We start from the raw sequence: 27880 nt of genomic DNA, 5'->3' as shown, positions 1-27880 counted from the left end.
GTAAACCAAAACATAGGTTCAAGTGTTGGGAATTGTATCCTAAATGTCAATTGTCAGCATGTTGATGATTGAATTTTATAAATGAATTGACAAATTAATAAAGTATTTTTTGGCATTATTCATCATTTTACAGCTTCAAATGAACTCTTATATGATGAAGTTCTTAGGACTTATTAATAATAAAGGAGGATTTATCTTCGAGTCCTTAAACTAGTTCGCAACCAAATGATATGTTGTTACAAGGACAACAACATTATCGAGATTAGGTCGTTGTGTGACATATACGTTGGTTGTCCTCTTAACCAAGGAGTGTGGAGACACTGGTATGCCACACAGGTGAAGTGTAGGAGTACATTTCACTGAACGTGACCAATTCCGGAATGCTCTATTGTCAAGAGATGTTCCGAGTAGATATGGGTATAAGTTTGGCCCTCTGACCTGAGACCGCAACCTGTGACTAGCAAGCAACTCATTGTACTTTGGTACTAGACTACCTGGATTTCTAATTCAGTGACGGAAGGTCACTGGGTGCAATCAAGTACTTGCATAGTCAGTTGTGAGTCGAGATGGAATTGACCCCTCCTGTAAACAGGAGATAATGTCTTGTGATTAATTTAGCAAAACCTTAGCCAGGGTAATCCCAGTGAGGAGTCACGGGATATCTAAAGTTAATCACATAATGGATGTACTAATTATAGGGTTGACAGTGAGCTCTAAGTCATCCTGGCATTAGGAGTCAAAGGGATTGAATTATACAGTAACAATAGTTCAGGGTTCCAGAATATTTGCTTCGCATATATTCGACCTATCCGGACGTCCGGTACCATTGCTAGATGGTCACATTGATTAGTGTAGGAAGTCGTTCCTATACTACCATCTTAGGTTCGAACCTATGAGGTCACACGCATAGAAGATTCCTGATTGATTAAGAAGGCTGATGAATGATTAAGAATCATTCAGGAATAATTTGGTCAATTCGATTGGCAAATTATCTTATAAAATAATTAAAGTAATTATCGGAGGATTAATTAGTAATTAGATTGCTAATGAACTCAATTGGATTGAGTAATTAGACTAAGGATGAGCCAAATTGAATTAGATTCAATTCTGGGCTCAATCAGAGTTTTTGACCTGATTGGATTAGGTCTGAATCAAGAGGACTTAGGTTGACAAAATTAAATTAGATTAACTTGTGCTTAATTAGGGATTGACCTAATTGGATTAGGTTCAATCCATGGTAATTGGATCATTCTAATTGTTAGGATTTAATTAAATTAAATGGGTTTGATCTGAAACTGTTCGGATCTTGAAATTCACTTGTCACATATCCATGCATGGCGCCGTAAATTAATTTTTAATATGATTAAAAATTAATTTAATTTATTTAATGGTGCCATGGGACACTTGGCAACATCAGGGACCTCTTTCATCATCAGATGGGGTGACATGGAGAGATAAATTCATGAAAAGAATTGGATAAGATCAAATTCTCTCTCTTCATGACATATGTCATCCTTATCTTTATCTCACTTCTAATATGGTTGAATTTCGAATTTAATCACCACAAAATCACCACGTGACCCTCTAATATGATTGGGGGCATGGAAATTTCGAAATTGAAAGAGGAAAGTGGCAACATGATGAATGGTTTAGATTAGATCAAGCTTCATCATGTAATGGCGCATGAACTTGAATTTTGAATTCAAAATTAAAAACCCCACAAAATCCTCCCCAAATATGGGATGGTTGGCATGAAGTTAGAGGGGATAGCAACATTAAAAGGACCTCCATCAGCTGGTGGTCGAATTCAAGGAAAAAAAAGAGAAAAAGAAAAAAAAAGGAAAAGAAAAGAGAGGAACCCTAGTTCATGTTGGGAACCCGCCCATGCCGCAGAAAATTAAAAAAAAATTCAGATGCAGCGGAAGTAGCATGCGCGGGATCGACGTTCATCTCATGAACGTTGTTCAAAAACCGTTCGTAGATAGATTAGGATTAAAAACCTTTCAAACCATTAGGAAGATTAGATCTTCACCTTGTGCGGGTAGATGATCACCGCAAACTGATGATCGTGGTTTTGGAAGAAGGATCGCTTGAAGCCGCACACGCGTCCGGCCTCTACGGGTATCCACACGAAGTAGATATCCGATCAAAGCTTTCTTGTCTCCCCGGGGTGCTAGCTCCCTTGCAGAGACAACTTTGGATGGCTGATTTCCTCCCTTTCAATCAACTCTTCAATTCCAGAGGAAGGAGGAAGAAGAAGGATGCAGAAAAGAAGAAGAACGAGAACCCCTAGCAGCCTTTTCCCTTTTGCATGCGTTGGGACCTTAGGAAGAAGATCAAGAGGAGGTGCACGCCTCCTCTTCTTTTTTCTTTGCTGATGGCGGCTGAAAACCCCAAGAGAAAAGATGGCTCACGGCTGAAAAGAGGAGGAAAAGAATTACTCTAGGGTTCGTTCCTTTAGCTCCTTATAAAGACACATGAAGCTCCTACATTTTAGGAGCTTTATGTTTTTCCTTTTGGAGCCAAGAAGAGGGGCGCACGCCCCTCTTCTCTTCTCTTTGATTTCGGCCAAGGGAAGGGGTTCTCCTCATCACGCATGCCCTACTTGATCCAATCAAGTGGGGCTTGGGGTCTAATGCAAGGTGGTCTAGTCCTCTTCCAAAGAGGATTAGGTGCACCTATTTGCTTTTCCTTAAATTCACCTAAACCTTATTTTGTGATGCTTTTTGTTGGTTATGAACATATCATTTTCATGCAAATGCATTGTGTTGCTTACTATATTTCCAAATGGTCCATGCTTTCAGTTGGGTACAAGCTGTTGGAAGTCAATTGCTTTCAGTTGGGTTCGACTGCAGTTCACACCAGAGTCTGAACCAGGTTCAAATTGCAACGAGGTTCAAATCTTCAACGGGAACGAAGGAAGACTGATAAAGTTGGTCCGGCGGATTACCGTATCTGCAGGTATATAAGAGCGAGGGTCACGCCTTTCATTCCTTCTCCTTCCCTCCCTCCCTCTCTCTCTCTCACTCTCTCGCTCCCCCTCTCTCTCTCTCTCTCTCTCTCTCGATCTCGATCTCGATCGCTTCTCCGGAAGAAAGAAGAGCGAAACATCCAACTGTAGGAGGAGCGATCGATGGAGGCAGGGGCGAGTTCCAGTCGGCGGCAGCGGCAGAGGCCTCACGGAGCCTTCAAGGTAAGAGAATCCTTCTTCCCTCTCTCGCTCCCTCCCTCTCTCTCTCTCTCTCTCGATCTCGATCTCGATCTCGATCGCTTCTCCGGAAGAAAGAGCTAAACATCGAACTGTAGGAGGAGCTATCGATGGAGGCAGGGGCGGGTTCCAGGCTGCGGCAGTGGCGGGGGCCTTACGGAGCCTTCAAGGTAAGAGAAATCCTACACCTCTGCAATAATCACGATAATCTCTTGCCGATGATAAAATAGTGAGCACAGCACAGGGCCGGCTCAACCCTTAGGCGACTGAGGCGGTCGCCTAAGGCCCCGGCCTAAAGAAGGCCTTGGCCTGAATCCCTCTCCCCCCGCGGCATCTCCCGTCGTCGTCCTTCCCCTCTGATGAAGATCCATCAGAGGGGAAGATCCATTGCGGCAGCCGACGTCGTGATTTCCCGAACTATCACACTGGACGGCTTCCCTCTTCTCCTCCGGTGGCTCTTCCTAAGGAGATACCGAGGCTCATCAGCCGGCGGCACCGGCTTCCGGTGAAGCACCAAAATCGATCCGCCTCCAGCTTCTCCATTCCTTTTTTTTATTTTTTTCCTCCACTAATCTCCCATTGAACCTCCCGATCGTGGCAAATCGATGGTCGTGATGATGATCAAGGCCGATGGCTGCTGGTTGAGGACCGTAAAGTCCATGGACAGAAGGGAAGGCAAATCACTTCCAATGGTTTTGTTTCCTGTGGTTTTGCTGTACATTTGAATTCACTTCCAACTGCACAACGTGCACTCAATTGGGAAGGCAAATCAAATATTTTTCACAATGGGAAACGCTCGATTCGATGTGAAACCCATTTCACGTTAAGGCTGGAAGTTCGCTCACATATTTTCACCTTGCAGGAAGTGGCTGAGCCACTGTTCAGTGTGGGAGCACAGGTCGAGGTCAGCCGGGAAAGCAAGAACTATGGAGCTGCTTGGCTTGCAGCTACTATTGTTAGTATGATCAGCAAGTCCATATTTTTGGTGGATTGCAAGACCCCGAGAGCTGTCACTGACAGAGAGTTGTCGACGGAGATTGTTGATGCTCAACACATTAGGCCTCCACCTCCCCTTGCATTAGACGATGAGGATTTCAGGTTACATGATGTTGTTGAGGTGCTTTACCATGGCGGGTGGTCGCTAGGAGTTGTTACTCAGATTTCTAATGGGTCAAAGTACATTGTCAAGTTGAAGCATCATGAAGAGGAGATGGAGTTTAATTGTTTTGAAATGAGATCCTGCCAGGTATGGGAGGATGGGCAGTGGATCAGCTATTCCTCCCAGGTATGTATGGCTTCAAGTTAGCACTTTCTTATTGTTTCATATGTTGGCCTTTCAATGCCTTGTAGTATTTCTATCCCCTATCACCTACAATTCAATCCTGCATATGTTCTACAAAATATTTATTATCTCAGAGTCTTGCCAGCAAGTCAATGTGACACATGGTATTCCATAACAACCTAGGTTTTGGATGATATATAAGTCTATACCAGTGTCGGGCACTTGCTGATATGGCTTGTCACCACACAATACAATTGAATACAATGCAATACAATACACTGCATTGATGTGGGCATGACATCATACATCTGTGGTCTTTTGTTTGGATAAAATCATTCTCTTTCTGTATCAGCTGGATGTCCACTGATATCGGCCAAGATGTTATGATCAACTTAGACTATTTGGACATGTTCTTTTCATGGATATTGTCTACTGTACATAATGCCAAGATGATAGTTGGTCTTTCTTTTTTACTGTATTAGACACTATTTAGATATCCTGATTGTTACATAAGAGCTGAGATATCTAGGTATCTTAGTCTTCTTAAAAACTCTGCATCCTTCCATCTTGATCACCATAAATTGATTTCTTGTTTTTATTCTGTTTTTTAGCTTTCAAGATTTTCAAGTACAATTTGCTTTTCTATGGGTTCAAAAGAGTCGGTATGGCTAATGTGAACTCCTGGTTATCCTATATCTTTGTACGTGCAATAATTGTAATCAGTCATTAGAATTAAATTGGAAGTTAGAGTCTTTAGAGAGATTCTTTTTGCTTTTATGTAACTGGAAACAATATAGAGGTATACACCAAAGTTAAAAGAAAATTACATGTTAGCAATTCAATGGAGTGGTTGATGATTTTACTTTTAAGTTTATGGTTGTTCAAGCATGGCAATGAACATTTTAATCCATGGTCATGTATAATAGGATTTCATATTCCTGTGGTTGATCCTTTCATGCAGTGATATTTGCATCTTTGTTCGACCCTTCTGCTTAGGAATGTGTGTCGAAATTTTTCAGTGCCTCCTAATTATTTGTTGGCCTCTTCTTTTCAAAATTTCAGGTCAAGAATAGAAAAGTATTTTTCAGTGCCTCCTAATTATTTGTGAGACCTTGCTATTGTAGTTAGTTTGATAATAATTATGTTTGGACTTCATGATTCAATTTTCCAATTGACTATTTTTTCTCCTTGTTCCCAGAGCATGAAACAATATTCACAGGAGGAGTTAAAGACAAGGAAGAGAGGCAGGCCTGCAAAGAAAAGTATCATTCACATGCATGCCTCTATAGTTTGCAGATGCTGCCATTTTAAGTTTAATGCATTATGCTCCCTGTAGCTTAAAACTGCTCATCAACTTGCAGGCATAGAATCGGAACAAGCAGAAGATTTGCCTGAGCAAGTTGCTGAAGAAGAACATGGGAAGAAAGAAATTGAGCAATCAAATCAAGGTCAGTCTTGTGATGCATCTTTTGAAACTCGAGCACATAGTCATCATGATGAAGCAACAGGGTACAAGGACCCCCCACTACTTGCGAATATGCAGGGTATGTTTGAATAATAATATTGAAATTTACATGTTTGTAGTTTTCTCAACTATACCATATGTTCGCATTGTTGCTGGAAGATTAATATGACTTGTCGTGAGCGCCTGGTGGTATTTGTATTTTTGAAGGGAAAAAAGGTTTCTTTCATTCAGTAGGTTAATTTTATTATTCCTACTTTTTTTTTCATCAGAGATTTTTAATTTGTTAATTACTCTCATTTATCTGTATATTTTCTGTTCTGATAGTCTATGAAGAAGCAACATCCCTCTTCTGAATCGCTGATTGCACAAGTAATTTTTAAGTTTTCATGGTTAAGATGTGGAACCAGTCAGTATATGGTTCTCAGCCTCGATCAGGTAAGCCCATGATTGTGGACTGGACCCAGTCGTGCCCAGTTCAGGTTTGAAAGCAACAATGCCTGAGACTCATGCTGAGTTCCATTTCCATTGCATTAGCTGACAAACTTCAAGCTGAGGAATATCAAGAAAAGTCTGCAATTGTATTAATCTGCTTCTTGGCCTAAAACATTGGATGGGCCCTATCAAATTTTAGTATTGCCAATGTAATCTTTAATACATAACTCCATTTAAACAAAAGGGAAATGTTAAACCACATTTCTGGTATAAAGATGGATCAATGCTTGTTGGCCTCGGCCTCCCTATTGAAACTCTACAGGAAATTCCCTCTTTAGAAAATCTATTTGCTTGGATCTGCAGTTGTCCGGTAGCCAGGCTGTTTCCTCTATTAATGCAATATGGATAAGCATTCTTAAATACCTCCTAATTGCCAGGCTGCAGCAGATGTTATTTTTTTAAAAAAAGGGGGGTTTTGGAGGACGGCTTCAAAGCTATAATGCTGACAATGAAACTATTAAGTTCTTCGTAGTTTAGAAACTAATTAATCTAAACTAGTAAAAAAATTATAAAATATTTTTCAAGTCATATAAATAGCTGTAGATGGAGCTTGGTAGGAGATGCAGGCGACCATCCTAAATTTATGAATACCATTCAAGATTTTATGACATTCTACTACCCCCAACCCCATCACCTCTCGCCCATTGGAAAAACAAAATTCCAAAAAAACAAATGAGCTTTTGGTAATCGTATCTCTCATTCTAATATTCAAATGAGCTTTAACAACAATACTATTTTGAGGTCCTATGAGTTTTCTTTACCCTTAATTCATTCAATCATAACAAATTCTAGCGATTGGTAATTGCATGACTATTCAATGTTATTAGTGTTTTATTTGTAGGCTTTCTTTTTCTTTTTCTTTTTTTTCTCTCATTGAGAAGTTCATCGTTTGATTCTAGTTATTCTAGTTGGACCATCATGTACATTTTGGTCAGGGTACTTTGAGATTTTTTATCCTGATTTTTATTGAATTTTACCAATTAAAAGTTATTGTTGAAGTGAGTTTGTGATAGAGTTTACTCTTATAATTTGAGCAGTATATTAGAATCTCTTGCCAAGATAGCACATCTCTTTAATCATGTCCCTTGTTCTAATATTGAAATAGGCTTTAACAACAACACTATATTGGGGCGTCATAAGTTTTTTCTTTACTTTTAATTTATTCAACCATGAAGAATTCTAGTGATCGGTAATTGTGTTTTTCATTATTAGTATTTTTTTTGTAGTTTTCCCCTTCATTGAGCAATTTATCATTTGATAATAGTTTTTCTAGTGGGACAACCATGTACATTCTGATCAGGGTAGTGCGAGATTTCTTTGGAGCATCTCGGACAGTATATGCTTGACTAATTGAATGATATATGGTCTAATGGGTGCTTCACATTAGTTAATACTTTTATTTTCTATCTGTTGTCCTAAAATTATCTCTTTTTTATTACCTCTCCTTATAATTATCTTAGGATGAGCACACAGAACACATACATAATATATATTATTTTAAATAGAAAATTACATCGTACCCTTCAAATTTAAATTAGAAATATTTTGATCCTAAATTTTTAAATCTTTCAATTAGTCACCATAATTTTTTTTCCCATTACAGTGTGGCGTAGTCATCTATCCCCATTAAGAATCGTGATCTTGTAATTATCGTATGATAAAAACCTGGCCTCCTATTCCTTTAACGCCCTTCCTACTTGGATTAGCAACGGTGTTAGTTTTTTAGTGTTAAGGGATAGAGATCATAAAGGACTCATACAAAAAATAAAAAAATATTGTACCATGAACAAATTAGCAGCCTATATATCCACTGATAATTTAGAATAATCACAACATCTATTTTCTTTTTTTTTGTTTCCTATCAATGATAAAAGGAAAAATAGATTAAAACTAGAAAAAAGGGGGAAGGGGGTTGATGCTTATGTCCTCTCCGGCAAGGCTGTGTTCTCTTGAGAAGCAAGGCTATAGATTATAGGAAGTATGCAGTTGTATTACTGGTCGCTTAAACTTTGAAAATTAAATTGTCTGTGGAACACCTATTGTTGTTAGTGCTATGACTATATAAATTAAGCTAATTAGTTAACTAAGAAATTTTCAGAAGTAAGTGTACTATGAGAGAGTTACAAGAGTCCTGTGGGATGTTTAATTTAGTTTAGCAGAAGTTGTATATGTGATGAAAAATTTGATTCTAAAAGGCAAATCTAACCGGTCTACATTGACTAGCCTAACCTCCTCTTGTTAAGTGCTTTGCTGATAGAGTATGTGGGGGATCACCTAGGTTTTGTTATACTGATATTGGGTGTTATGTATTACTTTCACCCTTTTGTTGTTCAAAGCATTGTATTACATGATTATCAGCAAGTAGTTAGTTACTGATTTAAGTTAATAACTGTGACCATTTCTACAAGATAGCAGGATAGTAACTTTCGCTCCTATTTTTATTAGCAACATTAATGCTACAGAATATTATTAGTTTATTTTCTCAGCTTTCTCATTTTGCAATTCTTGCATGAAAGAAGTTTTGTTAATTTGTGGGTTTGTCTGGTTAATTTTCTAAATAACTTGCAAATATTTTTTAAATCTACTTCAGTTTTAGATTGTAATGGGTTTTCTCAAATAATGCCTAGCGGACATGGCCTAATTGAGATGGATTTTTCTAAGGGTTGATCATGGATTGATGTTGCTGGAGGTAAACTGCTGGAATAGTATATATTTGAGTAGGGCAGGATTTGGCTAATATACTTGCAGTTTTTCTTGGTTATCTTTTTTCTTCGTATGATCAGATTATTTTTTTGGTTCTTTTTCTTTTGAGTGATGGAATTTGAATTTGATTCTTTATAAATGAAAAAGAAATACATGTTGTACTAATTTTAGTTTCATTTAAATGTTATGAATTTTCTTTGTTATATAGAAAGTCAGGTGATCTTCAGTTAACTGAATGGATGTTTCTTTTTTTGATTAATTCAATTTTGCTCTTCATGTATTGACAAAGCAATTCATGCATAAAAACCGCTTACAAGAATATGCTCAAAGGTCATCCATACCTTTGCCAATATATCAAACTGTTAATGAAGGGCATCCATATGCATCACAATTTAGATCTACTGTTCTGATAGATGGAGTGACATTCATGTCATCTCGGACATTTCCTCGTCGAAAAGAAGCAGAGCAAGACGTGGCAAAACTTGCTCTTGAAGGCATATCTAGGAAGATAAAGGATGAAGGAATTCCCCTAATTCATGCAGTATGTTGAATCTAACTAATTATTGTTTCATTTAAATTTGTCATTGCAACATTTTTACACTTCCAAATGTTGTGTAGTGTGTGTATGTCCATACTCCAAAAATTAATGCCACTGGTCTTGCAATTTGAGTTATTTGTTTCTTAATTTGTTTTGATACTTGTACATAAAACAAGAGAGCTAACACAAAAAGAACTGCTACGATATTATATTGAGACATCTAAGCCTACTTTTTATTCGTTAATTATATTGTCATCCACTAAGAAGATTAAGAAATTTTTTGTTCCTTCTTTGTTATTGTTTTGCTAAGTCGTGCATTTGTTTGTGAATTCAGGATGTTGCTCATAAAGCAAAACAAGGGTTAGGCAGGCACATATGTTCCATGTAGGTAAATTTAAGATTACCCAACGGAAAGCATGAAAATCATGGAATATAAATCATAACCACAATGCTTTATAGGACATTTGCAGATCAGTTGATCATTGAAAAAAAAATGATGCAATGGATGTCATATCCGAATATATCTTATCGAGAGATTTAAGGCTGCCTTGTATTCTTTAATTATATAGTCATACCCGAATATAGGATCCGTTTTGGAAATGTGGAATGTCAGAGAAATTCAAATTATGGGAGGCTTAGAAGGTGTCATAGAGTCCAGGGAGAGCTTTTCTTCTTATTCTGTCCGGCAAAAATTGTGCTTTCTCTAATGTATGAAAATTTTGTTACTCCTTTCCAATGTGTATGGAGGAATGACTTCACCAACCATTATCATGTCCAAAGCCTGTCTATTGTTCCAAATTTGAATCTCAAATAGGTTTATTGAAGTAGTGGATATTGGAACTTAGATTTTGATAGAGAAAATTGTTATCTTAGAAGTATCTTCAAGCTTCAATATAATCCTCTTTGAAGTAAAAAACGATTCCCATCACTGATGAGGAATCAAGAATTTGGGGTTTCAGTTCGTGAAAAGATATGAAAGATTGGTGGCTGCGCATTAGCAATCTATTTAAGAGTGCTCAGTCAAAGAAAGCCCACTTCTCATTAATGCTTGGGGTATCATGTTTTCATTTGTCATGGGACCAGATCGAGAAAACTTTTTATTTTTATCAGAGATTGGCTTAGAGTGAATTAGATTTGTGAATGGGTTTTGATGAGGATAAAACTATCATTTCTGGTGCAGATTGAACTAGAGTTTTCAATGAGTTTTGATGTTTCTGGTTTAGGTCAACATAAATCTATCCTAGCGAAGTCATATACATACCTAATAATGAAGTTCCTTCAGAAACAACCTTAATAATTGGATATTGTGTGGGGTATTGCACAAACGGCCATTAAAATGGAACCAACTTAAAAATTTACCATACTAAGAAATAACTACGAAATCACTGAAGACATGATTGGATGAGCGGCATGAGCTATAGCTTAAAACAGACATTCTTGAACACTATCAAGATTTTCTGAAAATAACTTGAAACTAATTTGAGAATCACATCATGACCATTATTTCCAAATGTTTTTCCTATATGGAGCTTTTCATTGTTTGGGATTTGCTTGCTATATCAAAGAAGTATTCACTCTTGAACTATGGCTGAGCCATGCTAAATCATACACATTCAAGCTTTGTCTGTTATTTAACTGAAAATGACCAAGCTTTTTTTGAACAAGTTGGTTCATTTCCAAACCCTACATTTTCCTGTCAAGGCATGGATCATTTTAGTAGATGTTATGGTAGGCTGCTAATGAGTACGTTGTAAATCATCTAAGAACTGTGGTGAATTCCTGGTTAAGTTGACTCTGAGCAAGAGTGGGGCCTGTATAAAAATCAGTGTTAGTTGGCTAGCTATGAAACAAGGACGTGGATATGAGATACGAAAAGGTAGGATATAGATCTGATATAAATATGACAATAAATAAATATCACTTGTTTACATTTGTAACCATATTATATTTGGTAGATATTGATTGTAGTTTAGTTTGGGAACAATTTGCCAGTTCTGGATCTCTCCATTTTCTTTCTGTACAATTTTAGATATTGATCTTTGAATTTTTAAATTTTTTCCTATAATTGTTGTGCATTTGAATTTTGATCCCCTGTTGATTTCCTTTTATTCCTCCTGCAGACGCTCTGGGTCACAACTTCCGCCTAAAATGTTTCCAGAAATGGGTCAAGGTAAACGTAAGTGTGCAAAAGTGTCGGGATCATATCCCAGCCAGGATGGCATCCCAGCCAAGAATTAATTCAGCACTTGTTGTTGCTATTCGCATAGCAAAGACCACAAAATTAGCATCAATGGCTAATTCATAGCCTAGTTGGGGTCTTCGCTTCCTCAAGGAAAGATGGAAATTTTCACACGTGCGTATCATTTTGTGCGCAATGAGAACACACCCAAGAAATAAACTTATAATGATGTATTTTTCTTCTTATTTCAAAATTATATGCATATGAAATTATAGTTTATATTAAATTACTCAAAAGACAAACATGGCAGAATATCGATAAATTAGATTGATTTGTGAGCATAAAATTCCGGCATTGTGCTTGAAATTGATTGCCTAAAACTGCAGTTATGCATAATAGAGTTAGTTGATTGTCTAAAATATGCAATCCAAAGAAATGTGAATCCTTCTTTCACGCGAAGGATACAACAACGAACTTAAGAGTATAAAGTTCCAGTAGTTTCAAAATTCAGCAAGATAAGAGATTGCTTTCATCACTTCATCCATCAGAAGCCTCTTCACAACTCATCAGCATGTGTAGTAACGTGGGTTGGGTATTTCCACAGCATATCAAACCATGTGCGTTGCCCATCCGTGACTTCTTTCATAACTGAGGCCACCTCCTCAATGCTTACACGGATCTGTTCCTTGCTGTCTCTCTCACGAATGGTCACACTAGTAGTCGAATCGACAGTTATGGCGAAGGGGACACCAAGCTCATCCGTCCTGGCATAACGTTTCCCTATTGACGTGCCTGCAAAAAACACCAACAAAATCATAATTTATAAGCAGCTCAGTCTGATGCTGAATCATATGAACCATTAATCCACCAATGTGGACTTTAAAAGCTACTGTTTCTGTATAGTGTTCTAGTTAAATAGACTTATATATTCATCGCATCAGCACAATCACAACAATCAGTATATTTAAATGTCATGCAATCATCTACTAAATTGTCGATCCACAAACCAAGTTCTAGCTGTCTAAAAGTAAGTTGATGATAAAACATTTGAGAAACCTAACAGTAGAATTAATAGGCAAAAAAAAAGAAGACCATTTTAGAATCCATGGGAAGAGAAGTAACATTACCCGCCACAACCAATAAAATAATGGCATTTCAGAATTATGACTAAAACCAGAGTTCAGTTAATTATCAGATGCTGATATTTTACAGGCATACCTGTAACATCTAATTTATGTGACACCCGAGCCGCCGTTAGTGATTTAGATATGAGTTTGGCCCCTTCATCAAACTGCTGAGACTTGATTAATGGGAAAACGGTGCACTTAATAGGAGCCACCAGAGGAGGGAAGCGGAACACATTCAACTGTTCATCCTCTGATTTTCTTTGTCTTATATAGAAAGAATGCTCAAAGAGACAGTAGATTATTCGTCCAATTCCAAAAGATGGCTCGATAACAGAGGGGGTAAAAACCCTTTGATGTTCCTTCTTTCTTTCCATACTGATGGATACCATGCTTTTTTTTATACGTACAGATTTTCCAAGTGTACAGACTTGGAAGTCCACCTCTCCTTTATCATCCAACGCTTCTTTCATTCCCAGTGCTTCTTTTTCACTCATGGCCTATCCAAAGAGCTTGTTAGAAGCTATAAATGAAAAGGCAAGTAATTAGCAGCATGGAATCTGTGCAAAGGTTACCTCCAATGCTTCAACCACAATTCTTTGGTTACCCTTAAATGCAAGACCTAGTTCTCTTTTTGATGGGGTAATAACCAGCTTCTGAAATTTATTTAAAAAATCAAACAATAAGCAAGTAGAAAATAGGAAAGTCAGTATCTTCTGGACAATAGATAGAAAAAGTGCAACATAACTTCTGCAGCAAAGAATGGAGATCAGTGATTTGCCATTCGACATGTGGAATTAGACATAAAAAAAGTGGGAAAGAAAATCCTACCTCCACCTCTCTAGGTTCTGAGAACTTCTCATGAGCAACCAGAGGGACACCACTTTTCTCCTGTTGAACAGCATAATAAAATCATCATACTTCAGCATCAATCTACGAACCTTTAATCAGCCGATAGATAAAAACTTGAATAAATAGTCGACAAGAAGAGCTTTAGCGAAAGCTCTGGCAAAAGAATGGCAGGCATAAGCATAAGAGGATTGTCTTTCTATGCAACTAAAAGTAAACAATAGCTAAGATGGGTCTCTAAGATAAGGCTGTCCAAGACATGAAAATAACAATCAACTTTTGAAAAGAGGCACAAAGCCATGAGCTTGTGATGTTCTAAAGAAGCAAATCTGAAGGCCATTTACATATGAACCAAACTAGTAAGAAAATTGCAAACTAGTGTAAAAAGGGCACCATTATATATTGAATAACAGAAGGTTTGGTTTCTTATTCGACATTGTTTTCCATTTACTCTTCATAGGTGTGGCAGTTTCTGATGAAGACCAACCCAACACCTGACCCAACTTGCCCAAAATAAACAGGTTTGGTTTCCAGCCCCAGATCCAACAGGTTAACAGAGGTTGAGCAAGCCCTTGAAACACAGTTGTGGATGTTCATAGTTAAGAGAAAAAACAAAAACTACTGAAGAGAAAGTGGAGTAGACACCTCTCCTCAAGATTTATCATATTTTCTTCAACAGTTTAATTTCCTCTCCTCACTCTCAATGCCACACCCTAGACACCTCTTCTTGACCTATCTCGTTTCAATTATAAGATATATAACTAACAAGTGAAAGTCTAATAGCAAGTCAGGTCCAGGTCCCATAATAAATGAGTTGGTATGGGTTTATACTTTTCAAATGTTGTGGGTTGTATGGGCTAAGAGTTTTGATGACGATCCAAATTCAATCTAATCACAATTCAACCAGACCCAATGCATTGCTAACTAGTCCTCTCACTTCTTTAGAAGAAGAATAGTTTTGTAAGAGGTGCATAAGATTATAATTTGTCACAATCAGAACTCATCACGGCACTCTTAAGTGCAAACAGGTCTTGATTACGTACCGAATGAGCTCGTAAATCATAAGCAGATCTATCAGCAATCCCAACACATTCAATCCAGCCATAGGAGCATTCTATTTCCGCATCCCAACAGTCTGCAGCATAGTGAGCCATCTCATTTGGCAGATGCTGCCTGAAGCGCAATCTATCTTTGTCAATTCCCAGACTAGTCAAGAAAAGATACACCCGTCCTATGAAGTAACCAAGTGTCTCATTATTGATTGTTCCCTATACAAAGAAATTAAAACAATGTTTAAAAGAAACTAAACCAAATGAAGAATAGGGGTGTCAAAATAAAATAAAGGTAAAGGAAGAAATGATCAGCACAAAGTTGATAATAAGGAAGCCAAAGAAACCAACCTCTGAAACAGCTTCACCAAGGATCATTGACTTGGCTGATTTCCCAGATAGTTGCTCCTCCCTAGGGAACATCAAAAACTCCAGGTTGGCAACATCAACAAACTTTGGGTGGGATTTGTCCTCAGGATCCACAAAGTGCTCAATCTCAGCTAGTGTGAACTCACGGACTCTTAAAAGACCTTGACGAGGTGAAATCTACTCATCATAGAAAATAAGTTATGTCAGGCCGACAGTTGAACATAAAACAGAGGCTGTAAGTCTGTAACACAAAAAAGAAATATAGGAGACAGTACGCTCATGGTTTCTACTAGCATAACTTTTGAATTAAGAGAACAGCATCAAATATATTTAACTATTCACCCAAATTATTGCATTTATATTTCTTCAACTGAAGAAAGCACAAAATCATCTCATAATCAGACAAAATATCAAAAATCAATATGGGAGAAACAAGATCTGGTGAATAATAAAGTGAAGCCTTGCCACACACAAAAAAGAACTCACTTTTCCAATGTTACAGAGGGAACATGTCTATTTTAGAAAAAGAGGAAACAGTGCAATCATTCATTCAGTTCTTTAAACTGGCAGTTTTATCACCAGAAAGGAGATAAAAATGCACAAATTTTCAACCAACCCTCAACTAGTTCAGTAAAATTTCATAGCAATTGTTTACGCCAAGAATTTTTTTGTGGGAAGCTTAAATCAAGAACTGGGTTGGTTTGTGATCAAAACTCAGTTGCCTACTACATTAACAACGTGCTCCATAACAAAGTGAGCACAACATGTGCCATTTGATCTAAATATTTTTCCCTCATAATTCAGTAGTGTACCTCTTCCATACTGTCAAGTAGTCAATTTTTCCCAACCATTTACAAACATTGCTGTTTTCCTGTACTGCTTCTTCCAGCTGTGCAGCAGCAATATCACAAGTACGAAAAATTAAGAAATGAAGAACCCCAGAGAAAAATTCTTGCAATTAAAAATTCATAGAACAAGAATGTTTCTACGGATGATATGTTTACGAAGATATGGCAAATGGTGAACCTTCAAAACTGCAATAGAAGGTGCACCATATCATCTTTTGAAAACCCATTTTTTGAAAAGAACCATTTTGGGGGGCTTACGCGATACGCACGAAAGATTGGATTGCCAGAATCACGAGTCTTATATATAGTGTTACGATCACCTCATATTGATAAAAGGTCCGGAGAACAATTTGAAATGGAAATCAAGAAACAATTTTTAGTCTCATCGAGAACGTTTAAAGCAATGATGATCCAACACTAGAGCAACTTCCAAACAATCAAGAGATGAATCGCAATCTCCCAAGGGTTGTGACCATATTGCAGCATTTCGACAATCTATTTCTTGTTGATTTTGTCGATTGATGAGAGAATACCATCAATCAGATGATCAAAAGCTTTATGGTTGAAGATCCAAAGGCACCCAAACAACCAGTTGAGGAGACAATTGCAAGAAAAATTTATATTAGTTTCCATCATCGAGTCTTGGAGATGCAGAGATGGATCAAAAGTGTCAAAGCAACATCAAGATCTTGAGCATGAGATCCATGCAGTGCAAACGAATCATAAAGTCAAGGGCCTAGATCATGCGGCAATTTTTTTCCATTATGATGATCTAAACCCTCATCGAACTACTTGGAGCATCAATGGACATATTGGAGCATCAAAATTATTTGATGGTCCAAAATTAATCGTGCATCAAGTTTCTATTTGTTTAACATTTAATTACAAAAATGGATATGAGATTAAATTGGCCCTTAAATTACTTGACCTACAAGTTAATTGGGTTCCAAGTTACAAGTTTTGTAATATATGTGGTTGGTGGGTCCTTGCATGTCTTTTTTATTAGGTTGCTTCATCCCCAAGCCACATAGTGCATCGGCAAACGAAAGGGTGGTCATGAGTTGTATTGTATGAGTTTGTGAAAGTGATTTCTCTCCTCCCTCTCTCACCCTGCCTCTAGTGTTTTCTATTCCCCTCTCCCTCTTCATCTCTCAACTCCTTTACTTCGCATGTCTTTCCCTATCTTTAAAAACCTGTGAATATATGTATTAGTGCCTGAATTAAACTTCAAGTCAACATCAAACCTTCTCCTTTAATCCTAAAACCCCTAGAAACTTTTTTGTAACAACAAACACTATCCCTAAACCCTAGGATGGACCTAGAAAGCTTCCCACTTTCCTTCAATCCATTAAAGTGTTCACTTCTGCCCCATTTTCTGCAATAGAACAGCAAGGCAACAAATCACTGAATTGAACTCATCTCATGAAAGGGGAATTCATTTAAAATGATATTAGTTATAAAAGCATCGTGCCAATCAAATAGCACCCTTCAAGCCACATTTTCACCCAAGATTTTAAGTTTCTACCAGAATGGATTGCTTTAGGCCAAGATCAAATTGAAACTGACCTCCAACTTTCATTTTCAGTCAGCTTCAGTGGTTCTGCCTGATGTTGGCCAAAACTAAAGATAGCTATAGATTTTTTTTTAAAAGTTTTATATTAGTTTTTCCAATAATAGAAGGGTCATTTTTATTTAACTAATTATATAGGCTATATAACATCAATTTTCAATATTTTTTTCTTTTCTTTCCTTGAGTTAAAAGAGATATAATAAATTTAACCCTTGATAGATTAAAACATCCAAGAAATTCTTATTATATTACTAAATCTAAGGCCCAATCCAACAAAATTGAGCATGTCTGTCATTGAAGGAAACAATTAGGTCTATATAATTCAAGGCATACTCTATAAACAATTTGGAGCATGCAATCCCAAGTAATCCATTATCAATAGCTTAAGTAGAATTATATAAAATTCTTGCTTTGACCCATGTTCAACCAGCCAAATTAGCACCTCCATTGCATAAATCAAAGAGGAACACGGAATGTGGGAGTGACAACAAGAGAAAGAACCATGGTCAAAGGAGAGGGAAAAGAGTACCATCCACATGATGTCCCAGTTTTTTGTCCCAAATTTGTGTATGAACCAAAAACTTATATATTTGCATCAACATATGCATATTGAATGATTATCAAATTTTAGATCAAGCATAGATGTCCATAGACAGGTTGAGCTTAACTAAGGCAAGCATTCTCGCATCTACATAGCATTGGCTTGAGGAATCAAGGTATGATCCATCAAAATTTGATAACCAAATGCCATCTCTATATTGATTTTATCCAATTCAACTAGAGGCGAGAGTCATCTACCAAAAATAACTAAAAGGCCACATGGCTATGGAATTCAGGAGCATGTAATCGAGAGCAAGCCTCTAAGGTTCTACAAGACTTGGAAAGAGAATGGATAAAATAGGACTTTGACATGGTTTAAATTAGGGAACGATATTCATCTTTAGAACACAATCCTCTAAGGAAAGTTTCTCAGAGCAACTAGATAAATTAGAACCCAATCCTCATAAAGCACACTAAGAACCTTATGTATAAAATGTGCAAGTTACTTAAATTTGAATTTTCAATCTTGTGCTTGCAGACTCATTTCGTAACAACTAAATCTTTTATATGATACAAAACAAATTAGCCTAGTCCTATAGGTTAACTGCGCTGAAGCCATATTTTGTATCTAATTAGGTTAAGCCAACAACTTAACTATCCCAAATTCCCGATTCATGTTAAGTCTTTCTGCATGCTATGGTTCAAGTCAATAATTTGATTGGATGAGGCCTTCAAATTCATGGTATCAACTCGCATTAAGTTCACATACGCCAATACTAGGACCTGAGCAAACAGCAATGAAAGAGTTATCTTTCTTTAACTTGGGATGCTCAGCCCATAGAATAGACAAATCAATTAAATGAGACCTAGTATGCAATCAAGCATTAAGGAAATGCATCCACTTTCTCTTAGCAAAAAGAAAAGAAATACATCCACCAAGAATCATGGTTCATGCATGTGTACTAAAACACCAACTTTTAACACATAAAATCAATAACAAGATAATGCAGCTCAGATCTTCATTACACACGGCAGTTTTGCACGATGTGATCTTCTATGCCTCAAGGCACAATTTTATACCCACAGTAAAGGAAGAAAATGGAAGCAAACAAACCTCGTTTCTAAATGCCTGCCCAATCTGAGCTGCTGCAAATGGAAGCATGTTTCCATTGTAATAGTAGAGGTCCTTAAAATTCACAAAGATACCCTGTGCTGTTTCTGGCCTCATATACCTACAATCCACAGATAATCGAACAGCAACTAAATACCAGACACCAATCGCTGCTAATTAAGTACATACCATGTGCAAATTATCTCACCCAGGAAGCATGCCAGATGGGCCAATCGAAGTCTGAAACATGAGATTGAAGGGGTATGGATCAGAGATGTGGTTCCCGGTATCAGGCGATCTGATATCATACTCCTTCAGCTTCGCCCCTAGCTCTTCAGAAGAAAGATCGTCCAACACCGAGATGACATGCTTGAACTCTGCAGCCTTATCAGGCGACAATGTGAGGTCCTTCTCGAGCTTCCCCTTGCAATAGTCCTTGAGTAAGTGATCGGCACGGTAGCACGTCCCAGTCTTCTCATCCTTCACCATCAGGTCAGTGAATTTATCCACATGACCAGATGCCTTCAAGACTATCTCTGGCGTGACACAGGGACAATCCACCTCCAACATGTTCTCCTCCAAAACAAAGTGCTAAAAAAACAGATTAAACATATTATTGTAGCATTCTGTGTACTATCAGTTATGTTTTGCCTTCAAAATAAAACATTGTTAAAACATATAATTAAGCATTCGATCCATGAGAAATAATATGCTCTTTTCAAAATTAAACAGCATATAGCGAACAACTCAGCATTCAAACTACGAGGAAAAAGATCAGCGAGCAGTATATACTAGCAAGAAGAGTCAAATGTAATGATAAATTCCCAAACAATGATCACCATTGTCGCTGAATGTAAGAGTTTAAATATCGTTGCAAGCTTCGACTGATGCAATATTAAATATAAAGAAAAAAAAATCTAATTATCAGGTACTAGTTATAGAAATTTGTTTAGAAGTTAAGTATCGCCTCTAAGCATTTTAGACATGGGAGGAACTTTTTTTCTCATTTGTGGGTTAAAATCCCAAGAAATTAGTTTAACGTAACCGCAACGATTCCATAGGGCAACAAGACGTCCTGAAATTTATCTATTTCTTACAGAATCGCTCCACTAAAAAATCTTAGTAGAACTGGATCGGATCGACTAGCTGGAGCTTCCTTCTCCAAAGTACAATTGTGTAAAAGCTCTGCTACTCAACAGGCTAAGGTTTTGACGGCGTTACCTGGCGCCAAAAGGCAAGGACATTGGACTTGACGGCGCACCCAGGGGGGCCGTAGTCGTAGAGGCCGGCGACGCCGCGGTAGATCTTGAAGGAGGGGATGTAGAAGAGCCTCCTCTCGAGCGTGTTCGCAACGGCCTGCCGGAACGCCTCCTTGCTGCTGCCGTCGCTGTTGCTGCTGACGGCGGACTGGAGTCGCTTCGCGGCAGCGCCCTGCTCGACCTTGAGGGCCTTGAGGACTTCGACGGCGGCATCGATCTCGTCCTTGGAGACGCTGGGGCGGGCCTTGAGGGCCCGGACGGCCTCGGACTGGGCGTCGACGGCGGTCTGCTTCTCGGCGAGGGCCCGCCGGAGGGATTCCTCGGTGGCGGCCATGGGCGAGGGGCTCGGCGCGGCGGAGAGGGCGGAGACGAGGCGGCGGCGGAGGACGAGGGGGAGGAGGGTTTTGGATGGGGTTAGGGATCTGGTGGAGAACGATAGAGTGCGGAAGCGCATAAAGGGAGAGGAGAGACTTTAGTGGAAAAAATCTTCACCCCAACATTAGATCTTTTTTGTGGTTTTTGAGTGGACCATTGGACTCTTGCGGGGCATTCAGACTCAGTGGGCTCGGCTGCAAGCCAAGAAGACCTAGAACCGCGACCAAAGCTAGCGTCTACTTTTTATACGTAATTGAACTTGCTCCATCTTAAATCATTGCAACTGACTCAGTTTGCTTGTTATTTGTTTTCATTATCAAAATAAACATAGGTTGAGCTGCAAGGATGTGAGATTTTTCAATGAGAATTATTTTATTATATTACTATAATATTACTAATGATGTATAATTACTTTATATTATATTTTATAATTTGTATTGATGATAATATAATGTTACTTGTATAATAATTTTGTAATATAAAATAATATTATTGTTTTCCTTACAACACAATTACACCATATTATAAGGTATATAATGTTTTAAACATATATTCAATGTCAAGCTGTTTGTAAACTGATATATGATATTTGTTTTATTGTTAGATTTATTTATTATCTTGTCATATATTCGTGATATATAACAAAAATAAAATTACTTTAATGTTTTTTCTTAAATACTAATATTTAGTTATAAATAATCAGATCACAAATGACTTGTATCCATCCACCAATGTGTAAAAACATATTTTAAATCTCAATCGATGAATAACCAAAAGTCATGAATATAATAACTTGGATTCAATAGAATTTAGAATCAATTTACATTACGATGCTAAAGCAGCCTTGAGGAAGAGGGCTGGGCCAAAAAATAAGGTGAATCATGAAGATCTTCCTTTGGAACAGCCGAGGGGCTGGGAAGCCCTCCTTCGCCTTGGCTTTTCAAAGGTCGGTGCAACAACACAACCTTGAAATCTGTGTGTTATTTGTGACCCTGTTATCTGGGAGGAGTCTTCAGAGGGCTAGGAGGGTCGTGCCAAGATCATGGGGTTTCTACAGTATGGAATCTTCAAGGTTGTCTGAAGGAATTATTATCACTTGGAGATAGGAAGGCTGCAAGATTGATATTTTCAATGTCTGTAGTCAGGAGGTAATCATGGTGATTTCGGAGGGTAGTGGAAGGCCATGGGTTTTTGCAACGGTTTATGCCAGCACAGACTACAGAGAGCGGAGGATCTAATGGGAAGAGGCTTCGAAGCTGATCGATCAAGGTCAACCTATGCTGATAGCAGGGGATTTCAACTGCATAGATGATCCTCAGGAGAAGTTGGGGGGGGGGGAGATTTTCTCCTACAAAAGGAAGGTCAGGGAGTTTCAGGAGTTCATTACAATGAATGGGTTGATTGACTTGAGTTTTTCAAGGCCAAGATTCACTTGGTGTAACAATAGGCAGGGACAGGCCAGGGTCTGGGAGAGGTTAGATAGAGCCTTTGCCACTGCAGGATGGGTCCAGAGCTTCCCAGATTATCATGTGAGTCATCTTCCTAGGACTGCATCGGATCATAGCCCAATTATGGTCAGTACTGAGCACCCTATTTTTTTCATTGCCCTTTCAGATTTGAGAAGTTTTGGCTCTGTTACCTTTGATCTTGGGATATTGTGAGGGATGCATGGGGTGTGCCGGTGAGGGGGGATGCTATCTATCGTGTGTCTCGAATGTTGGAGTTAACAAGGAGACAGTTATGGAGGTGGAATCGTAAAGAAGTGGGTAATATCTTTAGGAGGATTGAGGAGGCTGAGAAGGCCATTGCCAGGTTACAGGCCCAGGAGACTATGGTGGGAGGGTTATCAGAGGGTGAGATGGGTGAGCTCGGATTGCTTCTATTTATGCATGATTCTTTACTTCGTCAACAGGAGATTTTCTGGAGACAAAAGTCGAGAGTACAGTAGATCATGGAGGAAGATCGGAACACTAAATTTTTTTACTTGTCAACAGTGATTAGGAGGCAGCGAAACAGGATCAGGGTTATCAAGGGAAGGATGGTCAGTTGTCGGATCCTGACATGATTCGCAGAGTATTGGAGTGCTTCTTCAGGGACAGATGGACCGAGCGGACTGGGAGTGGGAGGCCTACCGAGCTACCGAGGCCGCAGGTGGGGGTGTCAGAGGAGGAGAGCTTAGCATTGATCAGCCCGATTTCGGAGAGGAAGATTCAGGAGGCAGTTTGGTCTCTGGTGGGGGACAAAGCACCCGGGTCGGATGGCTTTCCACCAGTGTTCTTCCAGAGGTATTGGATGTTAGTGGGGCAGGATATGACGGAGGCCATACAAGAGTTTTTTAGCACAGTCGTGATATCTCCAGATTGGCAGAGGACCTATGTCACCCTGATCTCGAAGCGGCAGGACGCTATTGAACCTAGCCACTTTTGTCCGATTAGCCTATGCACCACATTGTATAAAGCTATGACGAAGATCCTAGCAGCCAGGTTAGGGTTCGTTCTTTCGAGGCTTATCAGTCCCGAGCAGAGTGCTTTTATGGGAGGGGCGGAGCATTTCAGATAATGTCCTCATTACTCCGGAGTTCATGTTCGATCTCAGAAGGGCACCGATGAGGAGAAGCCTGATGAGGATCAAGCTTGATATGGAGAGGGCATATGATAGGATGTGTTGGGACTTCGTGCGGCTCTCTCTTCAGGATTTTGGCTTCCATGACACTTGGATCAGATGGGTGATGGGGTGCGTGCGAGCCCCCTCCTTCGCTATCTTGGTGAATGATACGCCTTTTCGATACTTTGAGTCTTCTAGTGGGCTCCGTCAGGGTTGTCCTTTGTCCCCCTTGCTGTTTATTATTTGTGCAGATGCACTCTCCAGAGCTTTCGGTATCTCACCCAAGCCTTGGAGGTCTACAGGCTAGTGCAGGAGGCCACTCCGATCTCACATTTGTTATTTGCGGATGACTGCTTGGTGTTAGGCCGGGCAACCAGACAGGTGGCTCAAGTTATCAGGAGGATTCTAAGGGTCTACTGTTCAGCTTCTAGCAACGGGTCAACTTGAAAAAGTCTACTATTTGCTTTAGCCCGAAGACCAAACCACAAGTGAAAGCTTCCATCATGGAGATTCTAGGGGTGGGCAAGCAGGAGGGCAAACTGAGATATCTGGGGGTTCCGATACCTGGTCAGCATCTCCATAGCAGGGATTGTTCCTCCATCGAGTTTAGCATCAGACACAGGCTGGAGGGATGGCAGATGCACACACTTTCTATGATGGGCAGGGTCACTCTAGTGCGATCGGTACTTAGTTCGATCCCGATCTATCTACTATCCAACTCTATCCTTCCAGTGGCGCTGCTGAGATCACTTGAGCAGCTCTTCAGGGATTTCATTTGGGGGAGGCGCAACAATAGAGGAGGCATCCATTTGTTGGCATGGGAGGTAATTTGCCAACCGGTCAGGCAGGTTGGATTGGGGGTGATGTCACTGGTGGCGAGGCGGGAGAACTTGACAGTGCGACACGTAGCTAGATTTTTGCTGGAGCCGGATTGCTTGTGGGCCTCTTTATTGAGGCCCAAGTACGGTGTCCTACTGACCGAGGGTCGACCAGGTCGACATCATTCACCTATCTGGAGGGTGATATATGGCAATGCCTCGCTGGTGCTCCCATCGATCAGATGGGCCGTTGGCGACGGGCGGTTCATAGATATCCTCGAGGAGAGCTGGGTGACCGAGCTATCGATCAGTCGATTGCCGACCTTGGTGGACACGGTCAAGCTAACTGGACTCTGGGTCTGTGACTTGTTTGTTTCCTGAGAGAGGCGATGGAGTGAGGGGCTACTTCGGGAGGCCTTTGATGAGCTGCTGGCGGAGAGGATCTTGGCCCTACCCATCCCGGCTGGGGAGGGGTCAGATAGATTGGTTTTGAGTGTCGACAAGGCGATCGAGGGTGTGGGCCAGAGATCTTCAGGCATTGGTTAGCAGGAAGCCTACTTGGTAGATTGATGGGAGATGGATTTGGAGACTGAGGATTCAACCTTGTGTGGTGCTTTTTATTTGGAAGGTGGCTTGGAGATGTCTACCGACCAGGAGCTTGTTAGCCAGGCGAGGCGTGCAGACTACTCCGTGCTGTGATCTGTGCCCATATACCGAAGAGTCCATTTCTCATGTTCTTCTGTGGTGCCCTAAGCCTGTGCAGATTTGGAGGTGGTCACCTACTCCCACCCACCCACCCACCGAGATGGGAGTCGGCTGAGGACCTACTACATCACCTTAGGGACTCCATGAGGAGTCTTAGCACTATAGAGGAGGGGATTATGAGAGCATACCTGGCCTATCACATTTGGTTGGACAGGAATGACGGCCTGTTGAGGGCAGAAGGATGTCCCCGAGGTCAGTGGCGGAGAGAGCCTTGATCCATGCTGCGGAGGTTTCCTCAGTGACCACACCGCTTTCCTTTGGGATGACTAGGAACATCTAAGGTACCCGTACCGCTAGCACAGTGCCCAGGTTTGCCCTCCTTTCCTGGGTACCCCCACCCCCGGGTCATCTCAAAGTGAATTTCGATGGAGGTATGTCGGTGGATGGAGTTTGGGGAGGTGTGGGTTTGTGATTAGAGACCATTACGGCAGGTTGATTGCAGCTGGGGGTTGGCGTACCTCGGGTTGTCCGTTGTTTGGGGCGGAGTTACAAACAACCTGGAAGAGCATCTCCTATGCGAGGCACGTTCTTGGCGCCGACAGGATATTCCTCGAGGGGGACTCCTTTACAGTGATTGATTGGATCAAGGGAGTGGACGAGTATGGGGATGACCATTCACTAATTGGTGAGGTTCATAGATTGGCACGGGAGTTTACCCTCCTTTCAGGCAGCAACATGCATTCCAAAAGGCGAACAGAACAACAGACTGGGTCGCCTTATGTGTAGCTCGGCACTCCAGAGAGTTCATCTGGACGTCATCAGCAGTTTCACCCCCTTCCTTTTATCTTTTACTTTCTTTTGATCTAGCAAGTTGTGCTCATGTTAGAGCTATATATGTTGTATTTACCAAAAAAAAAAGCCATACTTAACATAGCACAATGCACATGATAATTTATACACCCACACCAAACATCTTAATCATTGTCTAAGTCTAAAATTAAAGTGCGACGACCATAAATTGGTAGCCTCACATCCAACACTTGAGGATAAAATAATCCGTAATTTAGCCTCATGCCATATAATTACTTGTTGTTTACATCCAAACCAACTAATTGTGTAAATTATGATGCATCGATCAAGTATTGAAGTTTTTTATACATGATACATAGAGGAAGAACAAATTGGCAATTAATTACTTATACAGTAGATCATGGTTGGTAGTGAAGTAGAAAATATTGAACATCTCAAACTCGGATTAGACCTACCTCCTTTACTTTAGTATAAACTAACTAACTAAGTTGAACAACTTCGGAAAAATCAAAGGAACCATACTGCACATGCTATAAAGACCAGCAATTAATGCAATACTGTTGTCGATGTACAATCAGCATGGAACCATGCCGTATGCTGCTCATACGAAACGTTTCCTACATTGTAAATGTGCAGCTGGCCATTATCTGGGTAGTCCAAGAGTCATCAAGTAAGCTGATCGAAAGAACTCTACTCTGCAAAGAATTCTCCCTTTCATATTGTTATCTCTCTATTCTGATTTAAGCATCAGAGGGGTTTTTGCCGAAAATTTTCCGACAAAAGGACTTCTTGTAGATAATCGCCAGAGAAGATTAGTACTTACCCACCTCGATTATTTTATTAAATTTGGTTCTCACCGACCTCAAAGTTAGCGATCAGCGCTTCGATCCTGCTTCGAAATCAGATACTTTATTGCTGGAACTAGATGGAGGGAGGTTCTCGTACTGCTCATGCCACCTTGGAGCGAGAAGAAAGGCGCTGACTATCTATGCACTGGGGAGAATGCAGTATTTTTTAGGAAACGCAACATCCTTCGATGTTGAACCATCGAGCACAACTTTACATAAGGCTACCCCAAGCTTGAAGACCACGAGTGCAGGCAGGTTCAAAAAGTTCCACCCAATAATACTGGTGGAGTGATCATGACTCTAGCGCGGCATTGACGTTTGTGAAGAGCGAGGCATTACGTATGTTGGTTTGGAGCACCCGCTTCTGGGCGACATCCGTCGGATGCTACGGAAGTGCTAGGTTCTCCAGAGGCATGTCTTGCGGGAGGCGAACCAAGCTGCTGACTGGGTCGCCTCCTTCGTTGCACACCACTCTGAAGATCTTCTCTGGACGCAGCAGTCTTTTGTTCCTTTTGCTTTGTGTTGTTTGCTTGATGCTGATGTAGCCGGCTGTGCTCATACTAGGGTAGTGTAAGCAGCCATTTCACCAAAAAAAAAAAAGGCGATGGATTTAGACCGCACAGCAAGCGACCAAGCTCCAAATTACAGCGATGTGCCGTGCTTCCTAGGGAGCAGGGAGGACTTGGTGGAAGAAATAATTACGGCTTGAAACTATAACGTTCCAAACTAACTTGCATGATAAAAGAAGCAAGAAAATTTTATTTGCCCCCAGTTGCAACCTGTTCCAAGACTTTAATATCGCTACCTCTCCCAATCCCTCCAGCACGGAGAATGGCCGCTAGAGGCTGCTGTGGTGGTGGCACCCGTTGAGAAGGTCGCTCTCCATCTCTTGGTGTATGCATACGTTGCACCTCAGACTGGACAATCTATCGTCCTTCATTCAGCCCAGCAAGATGATCAACTCTTGTGGCCAACCAAAACTAGCGTCGATGAGACATCATTGATATTTTTTCGAACAGCATTGTGGGGATTAGCTGGGCTGAGATCCACCATAGGCTCAAGTGATGGCTATGTAGAAATTGTAGCATTGTCAGCCATATGTTTAGCTTGGTCATTGGGAGCACCTGCCCTCGA

At 40.0% G+C, this 27880-nt stretch overlaps 2 protein-coding genes across 2 annotated transcripts; one reads left to right on the top strand and one right to left on the bottom strand.

Moving 5' to 3' along the window:
* The first annotated feature begins 3061 nt into the window (after positions 1–3061).
* Positions 3062–9819, top strand: LOC120108575. The gene is made up of 7 exons (XM_039122219.1): positions 3062–3193; positions 3307–3378; positions 4071–4493; positions 5689–5752; positions 5852–6034; positions 9438–9691; positions 9769–9819. The coding sequence occupies exons 1-7, from the start codon at positions 3134–3136 to the stop codon at positions 9817–9819; spliced, it is 1107 nt and encodes a 368-aa protein (XP_038978147.1). The 5' UTR covers positions 3062–3133.
* Positions 9820–12189: 2370 nt separating this feature from the next.
* On the bottom strand, positions 12190–21064 carry LOC120108578 (glycine--tRNA ligase, mitochondrial 1-like). Its single transcript, XM_039122223.1, has 9 exons — positions 20549–21064; positions 19536–19918; positions 19331–19448; positions 15241–15435; positions 14884–15108; positions 13823–13882; positions 13567–13647; positions 13086–13491; positions 12190–12659 (listed from the first exon to the last, which is right to left on the bottom strand). The coding sequence occupies exons 1-9, from the start codon at positions 21038–21040 to the stop codon at positions 12424–12426; spliced, it is 2196 nt and encodes a 731-aa protein (XP_038978151.1). The 5' UTR covers positions 21041–21064; the 3' UTR covers positions 12190–12423.
* Positions 21065–27880: the final 6816 nt, after the last annotated feature.

Source organism: Phoenix dactylifera, unplaced genomic scaffold (genome assembly GCF_009389715.1).
Source record: "Phoenix dactylifera cultivar Barhee BC4 unplaced genomic scaffold, palm_55x_up_171113_PBpolish2nd_filt_p 001405F, whole genome shotgun sequence".
Taxonomy (NCBI): Eukaryota; Viridiplantae; Streptophyta; class Magnoliopsida; order Arecales; family Arecaceae; genus Phoenix; species Phoenix dactylifera.
Note: the sequence above shows the minus strand (reverse complement) of the source record. Positions and strands in the feature narration are given on the sequence as shown.